At 43.7% G+C, this 17,474-nt stretch overlaps 9 protein-coding genes across 9 annotated transcripts; 6 read left to right on the top strand and 3 right to left on the bottom strand.

Moving 5' to 3' along the window:
* Window positions 1-56: 56 nt before the first annotated feature.
* On the top strand, window positions 57-1,337 carry HPODL_03013 (Histone acetyltransferase GCN5; the record flags this gene model as incomplete). Its single annotated transcript, XM_014077343.1, has 1 exon — window positions 57-1,337. The coding sequence occupies one exon, from the start codon at window positions 57-59 to the stop codon at window positions 1,335-1,337; it is 1,281 nt and encodes a 426-aa protein (XP_013932818.1).
* Window positions 1,338-1,376: 39 nt separating this feature from the next.
* HPODL_03012 (Proteasome subunit alpha type-5) lies at window positions 1,377-2,138 on the bottom strand (the record flags this gene model as incomplete). Its single annotated transcript, XM_014077342.1, has 1 exon — window positions 1,377-2,138. One exon carries the CDS (start codon window positions 2,136-2,138, stop codon window positions 1,377-1,379), a length of 762 nt encoding a protein of 253 aa, XP_013932817.1.
* Window positions 2,139-2,657: 519 nt separating this feature from the next.
* On the top strand, window positions 2,658-3,128 carry HPODL_03011 (putative secreted protein; the record flags this gene model as incomplete). Its single annotated transcript, XM_014077341.1, has 1 exon — window positions 2,658-3,128. The coding sequence occupies one exon, from the start codon at window positions 2,658-2,660 to the stop codon at window positions 3,126-3,128; it is 471 nt and encodes a 156-aa protein (XP_013932816.1).
* Window positions 3,129-3,462: 334 nt separating this feature from the next.
* Window positions 3,463-4,257, top strand: HPODL_03010 (Dehydrodolichyl diphosphate synthase SRT1; the record flags this gene model as incomplete). Its single annotated transcript, XM_014077340.1, has 1 exon — window positions 3,463-4,257. The coding sequence occupies one exon, from the start codon at window positions 3,463-3,465 to the stop codon at window positions 4,255-4,257; it is 795 nt and encodes a 264-aa protein (XP_013932815.1).
* Window positions 4,258-4,555: 298 nt separating this feature from the next.
* On the top strand, window positions 4,556-6,478 carry HPODL_03009 (uncharacterized protein; the record flags this gene model as incomplete). The annotated part of the gene is made up of 1 exon (XM_014077339.1): window positions 4,556-6,478. One exon carries the CDS (start codon window positions 4,556-4,558, stop codon window positions 6,476-6,478), a length of 1,923 nt encoding a protein of 640 aa, XP_013932814.1.
* A 44-nt stretch (window positions 6,479-6,522) lies between these two features.
* HPODL_03008 (Peroxisomal membrane protein PEX7) lies at window positions 6,523-7,611 on the top strand (the record flags this gene model as incomplete). The annotated part of the gene is made up of 1 exon (XM_014077338.1): window positions 6,523-7,611. One exon carries the CDS (start codon window positions 6,523-6,525, stop codon window positions 7,609-7,611), a length of 1,089 nt encoding a protein of 362 aa, XP_013932813.1.
* Window positions 7,612-7,641: 30 nt separating this feature from the next.
* Window positions 7,642-10,599, bottom strand: HPODL_03007 (uncharacterized protein; the record flags this gene model as incomplete). The annotated part of the gene is made up of 1 exon (XM_014077337.1): window positions 7,642-10,599. The coding sequence occupies one exon, from the start codon at window positions 10,597-10,599 to the stop codon at window positions 7,642-7,644; it is 2,958 nt and encodes a 985-aa protein (XP_013932812.1).
* A 1,321-nt stretch (window positions 10,600-11,920) lies between these two features.
* On the top strand, window positions 11,921-16,816 carry HPODL_03006 (Phospholipid-transporting ATPase DNF1; the record flags this gene model as incomplete). The annotated part of the gene is made up of 1 exon (XM_014077336.1): window positions 11,921-16,816. One exon carries the CDS (start codon window positions 11,921-11,923, stop codon window positions 16,814-16,816), a length of 4,896 nt encoding a protein of 1,631 aa, XP_013932811.1.
* A 16-nt stretch (window positions 16,817-16,832) lies between these two features.
* On the bottom strand, window positions 16,833-17,216 carry HPODL_03005 (DHHC-type Zn-finger protein; the record flags this gene model as incomplete). Its single annotated transcript, XM_014077335.1, has 1 exon — window positions 16,833-17,216. One exon carries the CDS (start codon window positions 17,214-17,216, stop codon window positions 16,833-16,835), a length of 384 nt encoding a protein of 127 aa, XP_013932810.1.
* Window positions 17,217-17,474: the final 258 nt, after the last annotated feature.

The following is a 17,474-nucleotide window of genomic DNA, read 5'->3' as shown; positions in this document are numbered from 1 at the left end:
CGTCTCTTTTTTCGTTGGAGAAATTAATCGAGGTCCACCAGCCCGTAATTATTGCCATGACAGACGATCTTAAAAGGAAGTCTGAGGACGAAGACGGGCGAGACTTAAAAAAGGTTAAAACCGAGGAGCCTGAGCACAACTTGAATCACAGTCCGGAGGCTGGAACAGATGCGAATGCTGACCAAGATGGCGAACAAGAGACCGCAGATGACGATGACAAAAAGCGATTGGTACCATTTGAATTCGACGGCCACACATACACATACAAAGAAAAAGCCGGTGTCATTGAAGAACGAGAAGGCAAGATTGAATTGCGGGTTGTCAATAATGACAACACGAAGGAAAACATGATGATCTTGACGGGACTGAAAAATGTATTTCAAAAGCAGCTCCCCGAGATGCCCAAAGCGTACATTGCTCGGCTTGTCTACGATAGATCGCATGTATCAATTGCCGTGGTGCGCAAACCGCTTCATGTTGTCGGAGGAGTCACATATCGTCCTTTTGAAAGCCACGAGTTTGCAGAAATTGTCTTTTGTGCCATCTCGTCCACTGAGCAGGTGAGAGGTTACGGTGCCCATATGATGAATCATTTGAAAGATTATGTGACATCGACCACAAAAATCAAGTATTTTTTAACGTACGCTGATAATTATGCCATTGGTTATTTTAAAAAGCAGGGTTTTACCAAAGAGATAACGTTACCGAAAAAAGTGTGGATGGGCTACATAAAGGACTATGAAGGGGGAACGTTGATGCAATGCTCGCTTCTCCCCAGAATACGATATTTGGATAGTGCAAAAATCCTGATGTTGCAAAAAGCTGCCATTCTCTCCAAGATCAGATCCATCAGCCAGTCGCATGTGGTTAGACCGGGCCTGAAACACTTTTCAAAGCCAAATGCTAAACCATTAGACCCAATCACAATTCCTGGAGTTAAAGAGGCCGGATGGACGGCCGAAATGGACGAGCTGGCACAAAAACCTAAACGCGGTCCACATCACGTCGTGATGCTAACACTGTTCACAGAGATGCAAAACCATCCTTCAAACTGGCCGTTCCTGCAACCTGTTAACAAAGACGAGGTTCCTGACTACTACGAGGTAATCAAGGAGCCAATGGATCTGAGCACTATGGAGGTGAAGTTAGAGAATGACGCATATGAAACTTTTGACGATTTCATATACGATTGCAAACTAATTTTCAACAATTGCAGACAATACAATGGTGACAACACCACTTTCTACAAGAACGCGAATAAGCTGGAGAAAGCTATAGTGACAAAGCTTAAAGACTTTCCCGAATACTCTCAATATATCGACATGTTGCAGAGTTAAATATGTATAATAGAAGTAACTATGTTATTATATCCTACTTCAGATTTGCTCCTCCGCTTGCTCTTGCTCTTTGAGAATATCAATGATTTTGGCGACCTCTTTATCTTCGTAAATTCGAAATCCGTGTTCTTTAGTCACACTTGCCAGTTGCGCGTTTGTAGAGTCTAGTTTTTCCTCCATGACCTGCTTGAGAATTTTCAATGCCAAGACTTCGGCATCTGCCAGCGTCAGCGATTTATGATACTCATTTTGCAACTCTGCCTGAGCTCCCTCTGAACCAGATCCAATGGCCTTTGCGTCGTATCTATAGAACGTTCCTGATGGTTCCGCATGGTATAACTGAGGGCCCTTGTCGTCATCGTAACCGGCAATGAGCAAAGCCACTCCGAACGGTCTAGACATTAATCTCTTTTCGCCAGACGCTCCTTCGCCGAAACGCAGAGCCAAATCACACACAGATTGCGTCAGCGATTCAACGCCTATTTTCTCGTGGTAATATAAATCGTGCTGCACAGAGGCAACTCGAGCATGGTCGATCATCGACCGAGCATCTGCAGTCAGGCCAGACATTGCACATCCAATGTGTCGGTCGATCTCCATGATCTTCTCGATACTATCGCTCTCGAGCAAAGATGAGGTAACTCTTTTCTCGACTCCCAAAATCACTCCCTCACTGGTACAAATTCCAATGGCAGTCGAACCGAGTTTGATGGCCTCCAAGGAGTATTCCACTTGGAATAAACGGCCTTCCGGGGAGAAAGTGGACACTCCACGGTCGTATTCACTTCTCGTCAAAAACATTATGTACTTATTTGGATGGCAAATTTATTTGATATATTCAGAATGCGCACACCTGAGACCTTCAAAGTGGCATTTAGTTTCTGGAGTTAGAATCCGTTAAACTATCAGCTACGGGTCTGAAAGTTACACCAGAAGACGCGTGTGCCTCGCAGGTCCTCTTGGCAGGAGTTTCGAGTGCCAGCTTTCGGAAAGTTACAAAAATAGCAACCGATACTTTAACCCTGTCAGCATTGTCAAACTCAAAAGGAAGTACAGAATTGCATGTCCGACGACTTAATTAGGCGAAATTTAGCTATTCCGGGGCTTGTGAACCATGTAAATCCTAAAATATCGAGAAAATTACCATTCGCTACCCGACCTAGACTTGTTCCAACTATAGTAGGGGCGTAGTACTCTTCCCGATATGTGCAACGCACCCACTATAATTAGCAACCGCCTACCTGCCACGCGGCCATAGCGCTGGAATATAAATACCTCCATCTGGCTTGCATGTTCCGCTACTTTATACTAATTCTCAGGATGAATCTCAGATACGCTACATCGATTTTGATTTTGGCTGTTCTTGGCCAAAATGCAGATGCCGCAAGTGATATAGCTGGGGCTTCCTCCGGAGCAGCTTCTAAAGTGGGAGCAGCTAGCAGCTCTATCACTGGAGTCGCATCTTCTGCCGCAGCAGGAGGCCCTGCTGCAACTGGCAAAACTTCCAGCTACTTAGGAGGATTGGTTTCTGGAACAACTAACGGTGCTAAATCCAGTGGTGGCGCTACGGGTGGCTTGGGTGGCACTCACACAACCTCTAAAACCTCTAAAACCTCTAAGGCTGAAGGTTCAAAGAAATCTTCGTCTGCCGGCAGTGGCCATACATCCAAAAGGAGCGGTTCCTCGTCTAACAGCACCTCCAGTAAGTCTGGAGCAGACAAAGTTCAAGCTTACCCTTACTTCATTACTGGAGGTGTTCTTGCTGTTTCCGCTATCGTGGCTCTACTCTAGACCGATTTCCGATTCCAAAAGTTTTGAGTTTTGTATGTTTACTTAACTGGCTGTTTGGATCTGTAAGATTCTAAGCCGGTGTGCTTTTTGTGTGAATATTATATAATTGAAAAAAGGGATCGATAAATTGTAACTTGCATTACGTAGATTTGATCTTGGTTGAAACTCAGTTCTTAATGTCTTCTTTGATCACCTCAGTTCTGTCTAGATTGCCAGGCATTGACTACGTCAATGGCTTTTTCCAGGACTTTTTGTTGTCGGTGCTGAAAACAGGTGAGTAGGAAAAATCTCCCACTAACATTAAGGACCGGTCCCTAACCATCTGTCTTTTGTGATGGACGGTAACAGACGATACGCCAAAAATGCTGGTCTTCCACTGAAAGAAGGTCACAGAGCAGGTGCGGAATCTCTGGCCAAAGTGCTCAATTGCTGCTTCAAGTTGGGGGTCAAGGATGTCACGGTTTACGCTTTTTCAATCGAGAATTTTAACAGACCTCAGAACGAGATAGATACTATATTCTCCCTTCTGAAGAGCAGACTTGCATACATTGCTAATGAGGACACCGATTTCAGGGACTACGATGTCGCCATCAAAATAGTGGGAAATCGTAGTCTCGTGCCCACTGATGTTTTGGCAGATCTGGAAAAGATTGAGGAATCAACTGTTTCGCATGGTAGCCATAATCTGTTCATTGCATTTCCCTACACGTCCAGAGATGACATCGTCCATTCGATGTCGGAAATCGTTCAGAAAGTGAAGCGTAACGAACTGGGTGTGGACAGCATTGACGAACACACTGTGGAAGAGAACTTTTACTATCGTGGAGAAGCGGAAAAGGTGGATATCTTGGTGAGAACATCAGGTCACACACGTCTCAGCGACTACATGTTATGGCAATGCCATCAGGATAGCGTGATTGAGTTCTCCAACACGCTGTGGCCCAACTTTAAGTTTTATCACACCTGGTGGACGATTTTCAAATGGAGCTACTACAAAACGCTGATTCTCGAGGATGCAGAAACGATGCAACTGAAGAAGATCAGCGACGAGGAAATCAACAAGAGATACAAAGAGCCGATTAAAAGCCTTTCTCATCCTCCGTTTGCTTCTGTCACAAAAGTGGCTTAGAATGCATGAGAGGCATTTAGCCACATCTTCTCGCTTTGCTTTGGCCGATTCACATTTAAAACGGATTTTTTGACTTTGCTTACCTCATATTTTAGGCTTTTTATAAACGCGACAGGAAAAAAGATTATCTGCAATACGCGTCCCAAAATAGGAAAAAACACGGTGCGACCAAGAACGGTTGTTTGAAATACAGTAGACAAGTCCTTTCAGATCTCTGCTTATGTCATTTTCAGGTTCGTCTTGTGTTCAAGGGATTTGAAGATTGTTTATAATTTAGCAACTTACTGTATTGCTCACTATGAGTAACAGCCAGGTACAGACCTATACTCAAAGCGTAATTCTCAAGGTTTTGTACACATTCGACAACACAACGCAGTTCTTGGTGAGATCTAAACGGCCTCTTTCATCGAAAATCATCCAACTTCCACAACAGCCTCCGCACAATGGCGCCGTTATAGGGTGTATTGACATCCGCAAATGTTTAGAGCTCATCCACAACATGTCTCCAGAGTGTTTCCGAGAAGGTCTGGACTATTCGATCTATTCCAAAGACGTCGTTGAGGTGGACGAGCCGTTTGTGGGGTTCGGGCTTTATTCCAAGCTCATGGAAAGACGAACGCCCGTGATCATCACCGGACGCGTGTGCAAAAACTTTGTCAACATCATCAATGGCTCTGGCGTGGGTGCTGATACTTTGGAGGTGAAACTACGCTTCAACGTAGTGAGCAAGCATCCAACGTCTTTCCAATATTCCAAACTTGAAACACCGAACCCTAATCCCTCAGACAGCAGCAGTCCCATGTTCTTGCCTAGCGAGTCGTCAGATTCTAATAGCGAGACTCGAAAAAGGCCTTTCAATTCTCTCACCAGCATCCCGCAACTAGCCACCAGAACACAATCTCTCCCGTTCATTAGCCAAAACAGTCTTGCGCACCGCATAATGATGTCCGATCAGAACAATACCTCCCTCGAATCACGCGAAGATGCCATCGCATCAAGATTCTCTAACTTCGAGAAACTCATGAAAGCTACCGATCCTCCGACCAAAGCCAAGAAAAACAAAAGTTTCATCAGTAGCGTCGTGAAGATAGGGGACGTGAGTACAGGCAACCACTCCAAATTCTCGAAGCCTGTCACAGTTCAACGTTGCGTCAATTGCACTTCGACTTCTAATCCCCCATACAGGTTTCACAAAGACGGTATATTTGAGTTCGGCAACTCGGGCTTGCTTTGTAACATTTGTTCGACTCTGCACGCAAAAAATGACACAAAGATGCTCCGCGAGCGTGGCGACTTGGGAGTGAAAGGTCTTGTGGACGGCCCCTACGCGAAGATGTCGCCAATAGCTGATAATCTGGCAACCGCAGCACGCAAACGACAGAAGTTGAACAAAGCCAGAGCTAACGACGAGAACATCTCCTCCCCTCTGGCCACGAGCGCGAGAAAGCACGAGAAGCTGGAGCCCGACAGGTCATCGCCCGCCCAGAATCCTCTCACTGACCTCGACCCGCTCTACGATTCCAAAAAGGAGTCGCCAGAATCCAGCGACAACGAATCGCCAATTAATGCCACCAAGCTGAACACCACTCTAATTCCTCTCGACGATGATGATAAGGAAAACAACGCACCCGCAGATGAGACACAGGGAGACCAACCGCAATCTCTCATGGTCCACGACATTTCTCCCAGTCTGCACCGCCTCATAGAATCGTTTTCCAATGTGGAGCAACCGGGATCACCAACCAAAACCTCGCCCAACGACCAATGGATCAATAACCTGTTTACGCACGACGAGGAAGATGAGCCAGTTGATGGTCAGTTTGAGGACGATCCAGAAGTATATAATATTTTGAAGGCAGGATCGAAAACGAGCTCTCCTCTGAACTTCAAATTTGACAAAACTCCAAAGGATAAATTTGAAACGACCCCAAAGGATGCAGACACCGTTCAGACACAATGCATTGATGGCGGGGACCACCTGACCGGTCTGCTGACACAGATTTTGACCAACGAGTCTCACGAAGCTGATAAATCAAAAGTTTCGGTTGCACAGCCCGACGAACGTAGACAAGGTATCATGATGCCTAGCTCACCATTCTTTTCAATGCATCAAGACGACGGCAAATCAGGTGACGGAGATAGTTCACGCACAGAAAAGATAAGCTCCGTTTGGAATAGTGGGTCGTCCCCTACCACGTCGATAACGTCTAATGAAAAGTAGTCATTACGTTAACTAAGATAAATATTTTTATAGAAAAACGGTTCATGCTCCAATACAGGACTACTGGATATAATGGTTATGCGTGCAAATATTCCCCTTTCTACGACAACAAGCTTGCTGTAGCCACTGCAGCCAACTATGGGCTTGTGGGGAACGGAAAACTCGTCATCTTGTCTATTCAAGACAATGGCATGGTGGTGCAAGATACAGAGTTTGAGACCCAAGACGGCTTGTTCGACGTGGCGTGGTCTGAAATTCACGAAAACCAGGTTCTGACATGTGCTGGTGATGGCTCCATTTCTTTGTTCGACATTTCCCTGCAGAGATTCCCCATTCAAAGATACCAAGAACATACCAGAGAGGTCTTCTCCGTTTATTGGAACATGGTAGACAAAGGAATTTTCTGCTCCTCGTCATGGGACGGTACAATCAAAGTCTGGTCACCAAATCGACAGCAGTCCATGCTTACACTCGTCTCATCGACGGATTCTTCGCCCTCAGTGGACGGACCTTTCGTCCCACTTTCCACTAAGCAAACAGGAAAGCATCCCACAGATTGCATGTACCAGGCTACGTTTTCTCCACACTCGCCGTCACAGCTGGTTTCTGTGAGCTCATCTTCACACTGTCACGTTTGGGATATCAGGGCGCCGCAACCCTTGCAGATAGATTTCATAGCACATAACGGCATGGAAGTGCTATCTTGTGATTACAACAAATACAGACCGACAGTCATTGCCACAGCCTCTGTGGACAAATCGATAAAAGTTTGGGATCTCCGCATGATTCCAAATGTCCAGCATCATGTTCTCGGGACAGCGAACAAGACTGGACCATCGCCTGTCAACAGATTCATAGGACACGATTTTGCTGTTCGCAAAGTCAGCTGGTCACCACACTACTCGGACACTTTGCTCAGCTGTTCGTATGACATGACATGCCGGGTTTGGAAAGATCAGACCGATAATAGCGCGCGGTTCATGAACAATAGATTATGGCACGGTCGATCTCTACTCAAGACGTTCGATAAGCATAGGGAGTTTGCCATTGGCTGCGACTGGTCTCTTTGGGGTTCTGGATTTGCTGCTAGCGTAGGATGGGACGAAATGTGCTACATTTGGAAAGCTGTATAAATCGTGATCATTAATTCGTAGCAATATTTATTAAGACAACTGAACTTCTTCCTCGTCACCAAAACCAAACCGCTCAACCTCGTTAAGAAGTTTGGTCACCCATAGGTCTCGTTCAATCCGCGACCTAGCTAGAAATACCATGCTATGGCCGGTCACTCCTAGGCGAGACACAGTCTTCAGCATTTTGCCCCGGTCATGCAAACTGATTTTATCGGTTTTGGGCTCTGTTTCCTCATTTTCGTCAGAAGAGGAATCAAGGTGGGGATCGTTCAAAATTACACTTTTTGAGTTATTGTTTCTCATCATGACTCTTTTAGATCCAAACCATATTGTAAATCGGCGACAATGTTCGTCCTCGCTGCTTTTCCATCCATCAGAGTAGATTCGCGGAACCTGGTGACTTCCGGGGGCAACTTTACTCAATGTGGAATCGCGAATCGAAACATCAAGATCATTTGTGGAATCGCAAAAAACATAGCAGTTTCCTAGGCTAATTGTTGTATAGTGCTTGTAGTACGCAGTGGGCTTGATAGTGCCAGACTTGAAACTTCTGTTGAACATATTGTAAAGCACAAGAAATCCTGGACATAGCACAACAAAGAACGTTTTGAAGCTCTTGTGTTTCTTTCTCTTTTGATATAGCACTCCACTCATCATCAGAGGCTTGTCTATCGACCAAGATGATATATTATAAAGATATGGATCCGTGTGCGCTTTGGAAAGCTCCCATTTGTTTGGGTTGTCGTCAACAGTTAAAACAGATTCGTATTTGTCGTCTGGGAGATTGGCAGCTATAATATTTTTCTCGCGTAGATTGATAATGCGTTCCAACTCTTCTTGCTTCTTCTTGACCCAATACTCTCGAAGCTGAAGAAGATTGAAGACCCATTGGTCTCTGATTTTTCTATTACAAGCCTGAAGCCGGATTCTACAGCCAGACTTCAATATGAGCTCAAAAACAGAGTCCACATAACTTTCGTCATCCAATCTGCTTTGCTGATAACCCCATGCAAGCGAGCCAGCCAACCGAATAACATTTGGAACGTCAGAAGTAGGGACACATCTGATTTCGGAAACGTTGCACAGGTCAATGATTCCTTTGCAATTGACAATAGTGGACGCTCGTCTTTCAGCTTCATATAAGGCATCCATGTCTCGCTTTTCAAATTCTTCTTTTGAAATGCCAGGCCTCAACCAAGATATATGAGATGGATTAGAAGTAGCCAACGGAAATGGACTTTTTTCGAAATGTAAGCCTCTAGCATGCACCTTTTCTGTCAATTCTTTCTCATTCAAAACTTTCCCCAAAGGACTCATTATATCAGTCATGGAATCCTCAAAAGGAGGGACTGCAGTATGAAAGTCTTGAAACATGAGGATATTATCAAAACTGCTGAAGTAATGCAGCTTATAGTAATTTCGGCCGAAAGAAGACTTGAGCTTTCCGCCCCTGTTAGACAGACAAACCAAGAATCCTTCCACTGGTCTCGGCTCCACCATGGGTTCCTTCGTCAGCATTAGTGGTTCGTGTTTTAACTCTCTCAATTCTATGTCATGAGTATTATTGAGAATTAGCCATGTAGCTTGAAGTAATTTCTCAGATTCACCGAGCATCCATTCCAAACGATCGTATTTTTTGGCTGCGAAAGCCAAAAGATGTTTCCTATAGGGCAAACTATTGATAAATTTGTTTCCTTTTGGGGGAAGGCATCCTTTATCATTCAATATCAGCAACTGAGCAGCTATTATATCCACAAGTTTGTTGAAAGCATTTGAACGCGGAACACTATATCCCTTTTCTAACATTTCAATTTTGAAGTCATCTTCCTTGATACAATAATCTTCAGCGCACAGATAATTCGACAAGTTTTTGATTGTTAACGACAAATCAATATCTGGAATCTTGAGTAAAAGAGTCTTCTGCTCTTCTCTTGATCGACTTTTCAGAACTGTGTTGAAAAGGCTTAGCCATCTAATGGCAGATGACTGAGTTTGGGGAAGAAGGATATACTCGAAATCCCTGTGCTTTCTCATCATTTTTGAGATCGAAATCGTTTTATCCAAGACATTTCGAAATCTGATTCTCGTATCAGAGATGGACAATAGGAGATCAAACTCCAAATGTGAAGGCGAAGATTTGGCTGACTTGTTTTGATAGACATCTTCGAACACGGAATCGTCATCATCGAATTGAGTAATCCCTTCAACGTCCACAAAACGGATATTTCTTTTTTTAAAGAATTGGAGCACGATAGGATATTCATGATTACCTGTCGAGCGTGCCACAACAATATACTCTTTCCATTTCTCAACTAGTCTTGAGGGACCTTCAGCTTCATATTTTGTCTCCTTCATGATGACTGTAACAAGCATCTTCTCCATCTTAACAATATTGCCTGCTGAGAATTCTTGAAACATTCTTTTCAGCTTTCGCCGTTGTTCTATCTTGGAGTATTCGCTATTGATCCTATAGCGAGCGCCGACTGTTTTATGCTGTAGTTTGTCAAAAATGGCAATCATCTCTTCATTTAATTGCTCATAGAGGTCTCTAAAGTGGGAGTGGCTTTGCTGTTGATCATCTATATCTGAAACTCCAACATGCTCCTCAGGATTCAGTAGCTCTACCTCGATGGTCTTCTTCTTCTTGGGAGAGCGGTTTTTCTTAGTTGATGTAGAAAAAGTCACCGATTTCACCATCGTCGGGGCAACAGGTGGTTCTATACCGCTTTGCCTTTGAGACACCATTATTGTATCAGACGAGCCAAGAATAGTTTCATTGGAACCATTTTGTGAGCCGGCATCTTGAGGTTGTACAGCGGGAGATGTTGATTCACTAAACTCATTAGCGGTAACAAAAGAGGCATTGGAGGAAACACCTTCTGCATTTCGAACCTCTTTACCCATAATACGCGCTTTTGCAATGTCATGATATAAATGCTTGTGTGAGTATAGATCATATTTGCCATTCTTTGCCCCATCATTCTCCATATTAGAACGTGAAGAAAGTTTCTCATTGAATACTAAGAAGTCATCATTGGACCATCCAAGGGTTTTAGTCGGATCTTTGTGATTATTGGATTTCCGGGTACGAGGTTTGCCAAAAAGAGAACCAGAATTTCCTTCATCATAGCGACGAGTGCTATGATCATTTTTGTTCCTTTGCCCTTGTTCTCTGGTCAGGTCTGTCAAGCTCCCCTCTGGACGATCATTGATCGTTATTGAATCTGAACTTATTGACCTTGAATTTTCCAATAACTGAGTCTCGTCGGAAATGTCATTGGATATACCAGAGGAAGATCTGCCTGAGTCCTGTCGACTGGATCTGAATCCAAAATTACGAGCAACGTTGTCAAACATTTCGGAAGATTTTGTCAATGAGCCATCAGTTCTCTTACCTATCTTGTGCAAAGTTGATAACAAGGCAGATTCTTTATAAAGCAACCATGATCTAGGAACTGATCCAAGCGAAATTATGGTTGTAGTTCTATTCAGCCCATTTGCGGTGCCATATCGGAGTTTGAACGCTGTAAAAGAGTAACATGGAATGTCTATTGAAGAGCTTTCGTGCCTCTGAGTATATCGATTCATATGCAACTAGGCTAGATTTCGGACTCCATAAAATCTGGATACGACGCCAAATCACTTAAACACAAGTATTATCCCCTATGAGAAACAAGGGCACTAAAAAATCTCAAATGCGACTACCGACGCGTCGGATAACAGACCGCCCCATGAGGTACCTTATATGCTGAATTCAGGCTGATCAGTACGTCGGAAGAGATGGAAACAGTTTCCGTAAGCTAAGTGACCTATAGAACCCCAAATGTGGCACGGAGGAGCATTCGAAATGCAAACATGTACGCGTTTGCTCGGGTATTTGCAAAAAAGAGGTTGCAAGCAAAAGACTGATGATAACTTGCCAATCTTTCGCTCAATTTGGAGCTTCATAGTTATTAATACATGCCTTTACATTCGCATGGATACCTAGATTGTCTGCCAAAGCTTTATTTTGTTCATTACAAATACGGGCTAATTTTCTTTTTTCGCTCGGCCCGGATAAAGTAGGTGCGGATCCCCAGGAGGTCCAAATTTTTTTTTGCAAGGGCCACTTTACTTTTAGGAAATCCTTGTTCAAGAGCCTGAATTTTGGTCTTTGTTCGGAGAAGAAGCTCTGTTACTTATCCAACCATTTTAGGGATTGGAATTGAACAACTTTTGAATAACTGTCAAACTTCCAAGTATCGGGCAATTTCAGGCTTCGGTAAGGACAGATCAACTTGATCCGGGAAGTTGTCTTGATAAACAAGCCATGTCACAGGATCCGGATAACAGCGTGGGAAGTCCCTTTGAGGACAGCTATGAGTTCACGGCTGATGAGTCAGACTTCCGGTTTGTCCCAGGAAGCTCTATCACAAATACACCACGTTCTACGGCCCCTCCTAGTGGGAGGTCGGCTTCCAAAAGATCGCAACGCTCGCAGTTCCAGGACACATCATTTGATACCGCGGATGAGTATGAAGATGATGTGTTCGGAATGACAAAGTCCGATTCGAAAAAGTTCTCTACGGTCAATTTGCAGGATGCACATGTTAGATTTGAGGGTCAGGGAAGCGAGGACGATGAAGAGGAGGGCGATTATGTAGGCGATTTGCCACGGTCAAATAGCACGGCCATCAAGAGACACAGATGGGGTACTCAGAGACGGAAGGACGGAAACCCCTTGTCCAGAAATAAAACGTTCAAACGGAGTATTTCGAAGAAAATGCCGGGCCGGAGAATGTTCAGCGGCGGAGATTCTGCTGAAAGGGACGACGATAACGATGATGGAAGTCAAGATCGATCATCAGAAAAGAGGAACATCTATTGGAACCTTGCTTTGCCGGACAACGAAAAGGACAGTGATGGCAATCCTCCAGAATACACAAGAAACAAGATTCGGACCACCAAGTATACACCACTGTCATTCATTCCTAAAAACTTGTACTACCAATTTGAAAACGTCGCTAACATCTACTTCTTGATCATGATTATAATGGGAGCCTTTGAGATTTTCGGAGTTCCCAGCCCTGCATTATCAGCCGTTCCACTGATTGTTATTGTGGCTATTACGGCATTCAAAGATGCGCTTGAAGATTCAAGACGTACAGGTTTGGACCTTGAGGTCAACAACCAAGTCACTCACATTTTGAAGGGCATGGATAATCCTAATTTCAATGGGGAGCATATCAGCTTGTGGAGGAGAATAAAGAAATTTTCATCTCACCGTATGCTGGATTTAATCCATAAAGTGAAGGGCAAGAAAACAATAGATCCTCTTAGAGACGATCCAGCAGATATTAGAAAGTCGATAGATAGCTTCGATTACAGAAAAAGTTTTCAGGGCGACCATGCTGCTAGCTCAGCATCGCTGACTAGTGATGCAGCAGCAGATCCATTTTCGGACAAGAATGAGGAAATTGGAGGAGATATGTTTTCGACCAGAATTGAGCCATTTACAGCTCCTCCCTCATCCACGAGTCACAATAATTTGAATCCAACTTTCAAAAAAGATTATTGGAAAAATGTTCACGTCGGTGATATTGTTAAGATCAAAGCTAATGAGTCGATACCAGTTGATCTTTTAATTTTGTCAACTTCTGATGCTGATGGGGCTTGTTATACTGAGACCAAGAATTTGGACGGTGAAACTAATTTGAAAGTCAAACAGGCATTAAAGTGCTCATCGGCATCAATCAAATCCGTTAATGATTTAGCCAGATGCAAATTTTGGCTGGAGAGCGAGGGACCGAAAGCCAACTTGTACAATTATCAAGGAAACCTAAAGTATTATGTTGCTGGAGATGATACCAACAAAATGTCTAATGAGCCGGTTACAATCAATAACATGCTCCTTCGTGGTTGTACATTGAGAAACACTAAATGGGTTGTTGGAATGGTTGTCTTTACTGGTGACGATACAAAAATTATGATGAACGCTGGCGTAACACCTTCCAAAAGATCAAGAATCTCTCGTGAACTGAATGGTTGTGTCGTTTTCAATTTTGTTTTGCTTTTCCTTTTATGTTTTGTCAGTGGTTTGGTTAATGGAATTTACTATCACAAACCGTATACCATCAGGAACTATTTTGAGTATGGAACTATTGCGGGTTCGGCAGCTGCAAATGGTGTTCTTGGATTTTTCGTTGCGCTGATCTTATACCAATCTTTGGTCCCGATCTCTCTTTATATCTCTATTGAGATCATCAAAACAGCACAGGCATTTTTCATTTATTCAGATGTTAACATGTACTATGAGAAGCTGGATTATCCATGTACCCCAAAGTCTTGGAATATCTCTGATGATCTCGGTCAGATTGAGTACATTTTCAGCGACAAAACTGGTACCTTAACGCAAAATGTGATGGAATTCAAAAAATGTACAATTAATGGTGTCACGTATGGGCGGGCTTATACTGAAGCTTATGCGGGTATTAGAAGACGTCAAGGAATTGACGTTGAAGAAGAGGCTGCCAGGGAGAAGGAAGAGATCGCCAAAGATAAAGTCGAAATGATCAATATGCTGAGAGTCATTAATCAGGGAAAACTATCACCAGATGTCCAAGATGAGCTGACTTTCGTCTCGAAGCCATTCGCGGAAGACTTGAAAGGAAACTCTGGAATCGCCCAAAAGCAGGCTTTGGAACATTTTATGCTTGCGCTAGCTCTGTGTCACAGCGTTCTAACTGAGCCATCAGAAAAATACCCAGGAAAAATGGAGCTAAAAGCACAAAGTCCTGACGAAGCAGCACTTGTGGCTACAGCGAAAGACGTTGGGTTTGAGTTTGTCAGAAGAACTAAAAAGGGTCTGGTTCTGAACGTTCAAGGTGTTGAGAAGGAGTATCAAATTTTGAACATTTTGGAGTTCAACTCGACTAGAAAAAGAATGAGTGTTATGATAAAGATTCCTCCAACGGATAAAAACAAAGAGCCAACTGTTCTTTTGATTTGTAAAGGTGCTGACTCCATTATTTATTCTAGATTGGGCCAATCGAACGATCAGGAGTTACTAGACAAAACCGCGATCCACCTAGAGGAATTTGCAACAGAGGGATTGAGAACCTTGTGCATTGCTCAGAGAGAGCTAACGTGGTCCGAATATGAAGAATGGCAGGCCAGACACAATGTTGCATCTTCTGCTTTGGATCAAAGGGAAGAAAAAATGGAAGAGGTTGCTTCTTCCATTGAACAGGATTTGACTCTTCTCGGAGGAACTGCTATTGAGGATCGTCTTCAAGATGGTGTTCCTGATTCGATTCAACTTTTGGCAAAGGCAGGTATCAAGCTTTGGGTTTTGACCGGTGACAAGGTTGAGACTGCCATCAACATTGGCTTTTCCTGTAATATGCTAGAAAATGGGATGGATTTGCTTGTCATCAAGACATCAGGAGACGACATCGAATCTTTGTTCACCGAAGGTGAGATTAAATCTTTAGCTGGGGACAAGTCGGAATTGGTTTTGGCTCTTATTGAGAAATACCTGAACACACATTTTGACATGGAAGGTTCATTGGAAGAGCTTCAGCGTGCCAAGAAAAATCATTCTCTTCCCACTGGAAACTTTGGCTTGGTCATTGATGGTGAAGCCTTGAAATTGGCACTCAACGAGAAAACAAAGTACAAATTTCTACTTTTGTGCAAACAATGTAAAGCTGTCCTTTGTTGTCGTGTTTCTCCCGCACAGAAGGCTGCGGTGGTGAAGCTTGTTAAGGAAAGTCTGGATGTCATGACCTTGGCTATTGGTGACGGATCCAATGATGTGGCTATGATTCAGGCCGCTGACGTCGGTGTTGGTATCGCCGGTGAGGAAGGAACCCAAGCCGTGATGTCGGCAGACTACGCTCTTGGTCAATTCAGATATCTGGCAAGATTGGTTTTAGTTCATGGAAGATGGTCCTATAAACGGCTTGCAGAAATGATTCCAAGTTTCTTCTACAAAAACGTGGTTTTCACGCTGGCACTCTTTTGGTACGGAATTTACGACGATTTCGACGGAACATACCTGTTCGAATACACGTATTTGATGTTCTACAACTTGGCATATACCTCACTGCCAGTCATTTTCATGGGCATTTTCGACCAAGATGTTCCGGGACATATCTCCTTGTTGGTGCCTCAGCTTTACCAAACTGGCATTTTGAGGACCGAATGGACAATGGAAAAATTTTGGTGGTATATGACGGATGGTTTTTACCAATCGTTGATTTCATACTTCTACCCTTACTTCCTCTACTACAAGAATAGTGTTGTCACTTTCAACGGACTGAGTTTGGATCACAGATACCTGGTTGGTGCCCTGGTCGCAACCATCGCCACCACTTCATGCGACTTGTATGTTCTGTTCCATATTCACAGATGGGATTGGCTGACGGTTCTTATTATTTCTCTATCGATCCTTGTGGTGTTTGGATGGACCGGTGTTTGGTCGTCATCTACCTATTCGGGAGAATTTTATAAGTCGGCTGCTCGCATGTATGGCACACCATCTTTTTGGGCATGTTATTTCCCCGGTGTTTTAACTTGTATTTTACCAAGATTCGCGTATGACTTCATTTGCAAACTGTGGTATCCGAAGGACATTGACATTATCAGGGAAGCCGTTGCCAAAGGAGACTTTGATCAATATCACGAGGATTATGATCCAACAGATCCAGATAGAGCAAAAATCTCAAACTACACTAAAGAACAGTTGGCGGAGGCTCCTATTCATCTACCGGACACGCCTGTCTCTCCTTTCAGAGATTCGATCAATGGAACAGGTGGAAAACGTGCGTCAGTCTTCCAGCGACTATTCAAAAAAAACAGGGACTTAACCGCATCTCCAATTCCAATTTCCGAATCTGTGGATACTCTGGCTACGGAAGAAATTGAAATGGAATTTACAGGTGGTTACAACCATGATGGTTTGCAGAGACCTTCTTTGACCGTGAAAAGAGACCCTCGAATTATGACAGATGCTGACCGAATGGCTCGTCTTAGAAGCCGGATCAGTCGGAACTCTCTGGACGCTAATAGACAGAGGTCCTTAGATTTGACAAGACAGCAAATGGAGGAATTGGAAGGCCGCGAATCTTCCCCCCAACGTTTGCGTTCAAGCCTAGAAATTCCTGGTGTGACGACAGCTGAGAATTTGATAGGGCGTCTTTCAAAAGAACATGAAAGAGAATGATTCATTCTATGTACAATTATAAAGCTTTCGGAAAAATACGTTCAACGAGGTTCGAAATGAACCCTTTGTCGTAGATGTTTTGTAAGTCCTTCCAGGAATGGACCAGTTTAGGTTCACGGACATCTACTTCAGTGCCACTCAAAGTGGTATATCCTGTCTCATTGGCGATCACGTACCTGCAACCATTCTCTGTGTCAACTCTGTACAATAAGCGGTTTTCAAATAAGTACCGAATGTAGTCCCATTTAGCAGTCTCGTTAGTGGTAACCCCCAAGTAAATGTACCGCAGATGTTCTGCTAAGAATATTGCTACCAATGGCAGCAATAAAATGCATAATAAAAATAGAGCTCCAGAAATTTTATTGGCGGAGTTGGACTTCGTTACTGTATGCCAAAACATCCGGGGAGTGGTAGCTAGTGCTTTCCAACATAAAATTGCTCCGTAGGTAAACGTCCAGACTTTGGACGACAGGAACGTCAAAAAGTAGCGATAGGTGTAGTGCCCAACATCGTTGTTCAGCCAAACGCAGTGATGATCAAATAATTGGACACAGCGGTTGCACGCGGAACAGTGTTTGCTTCTCGCTGGTTTCAAAGTTTTGCACGTTCGACAAGTCGAAGGACTGTATATAATCTCGTCAAATGGAAATATGCATGT

This window comes from Ogataea parapolymorpha, chromosome VII, assembly GCF_000187245.1.
Source record: "Ogataea parapolymorpha DL-1 chromosome VII, whole genome shotgun sequence".
Taxonomy (NCBI): Eukaryota; Fungi; Ascomycota; class Pichiomycetes; order Pichiales; family Pichiaceae; genus Ogataea; species Ogataea parapolymorpha.
The sequence above is the reverse complement of the archived record's forward strand: the minus strand, read 5'-3'. Positions and strand labels throughout refer to the sequence as shown.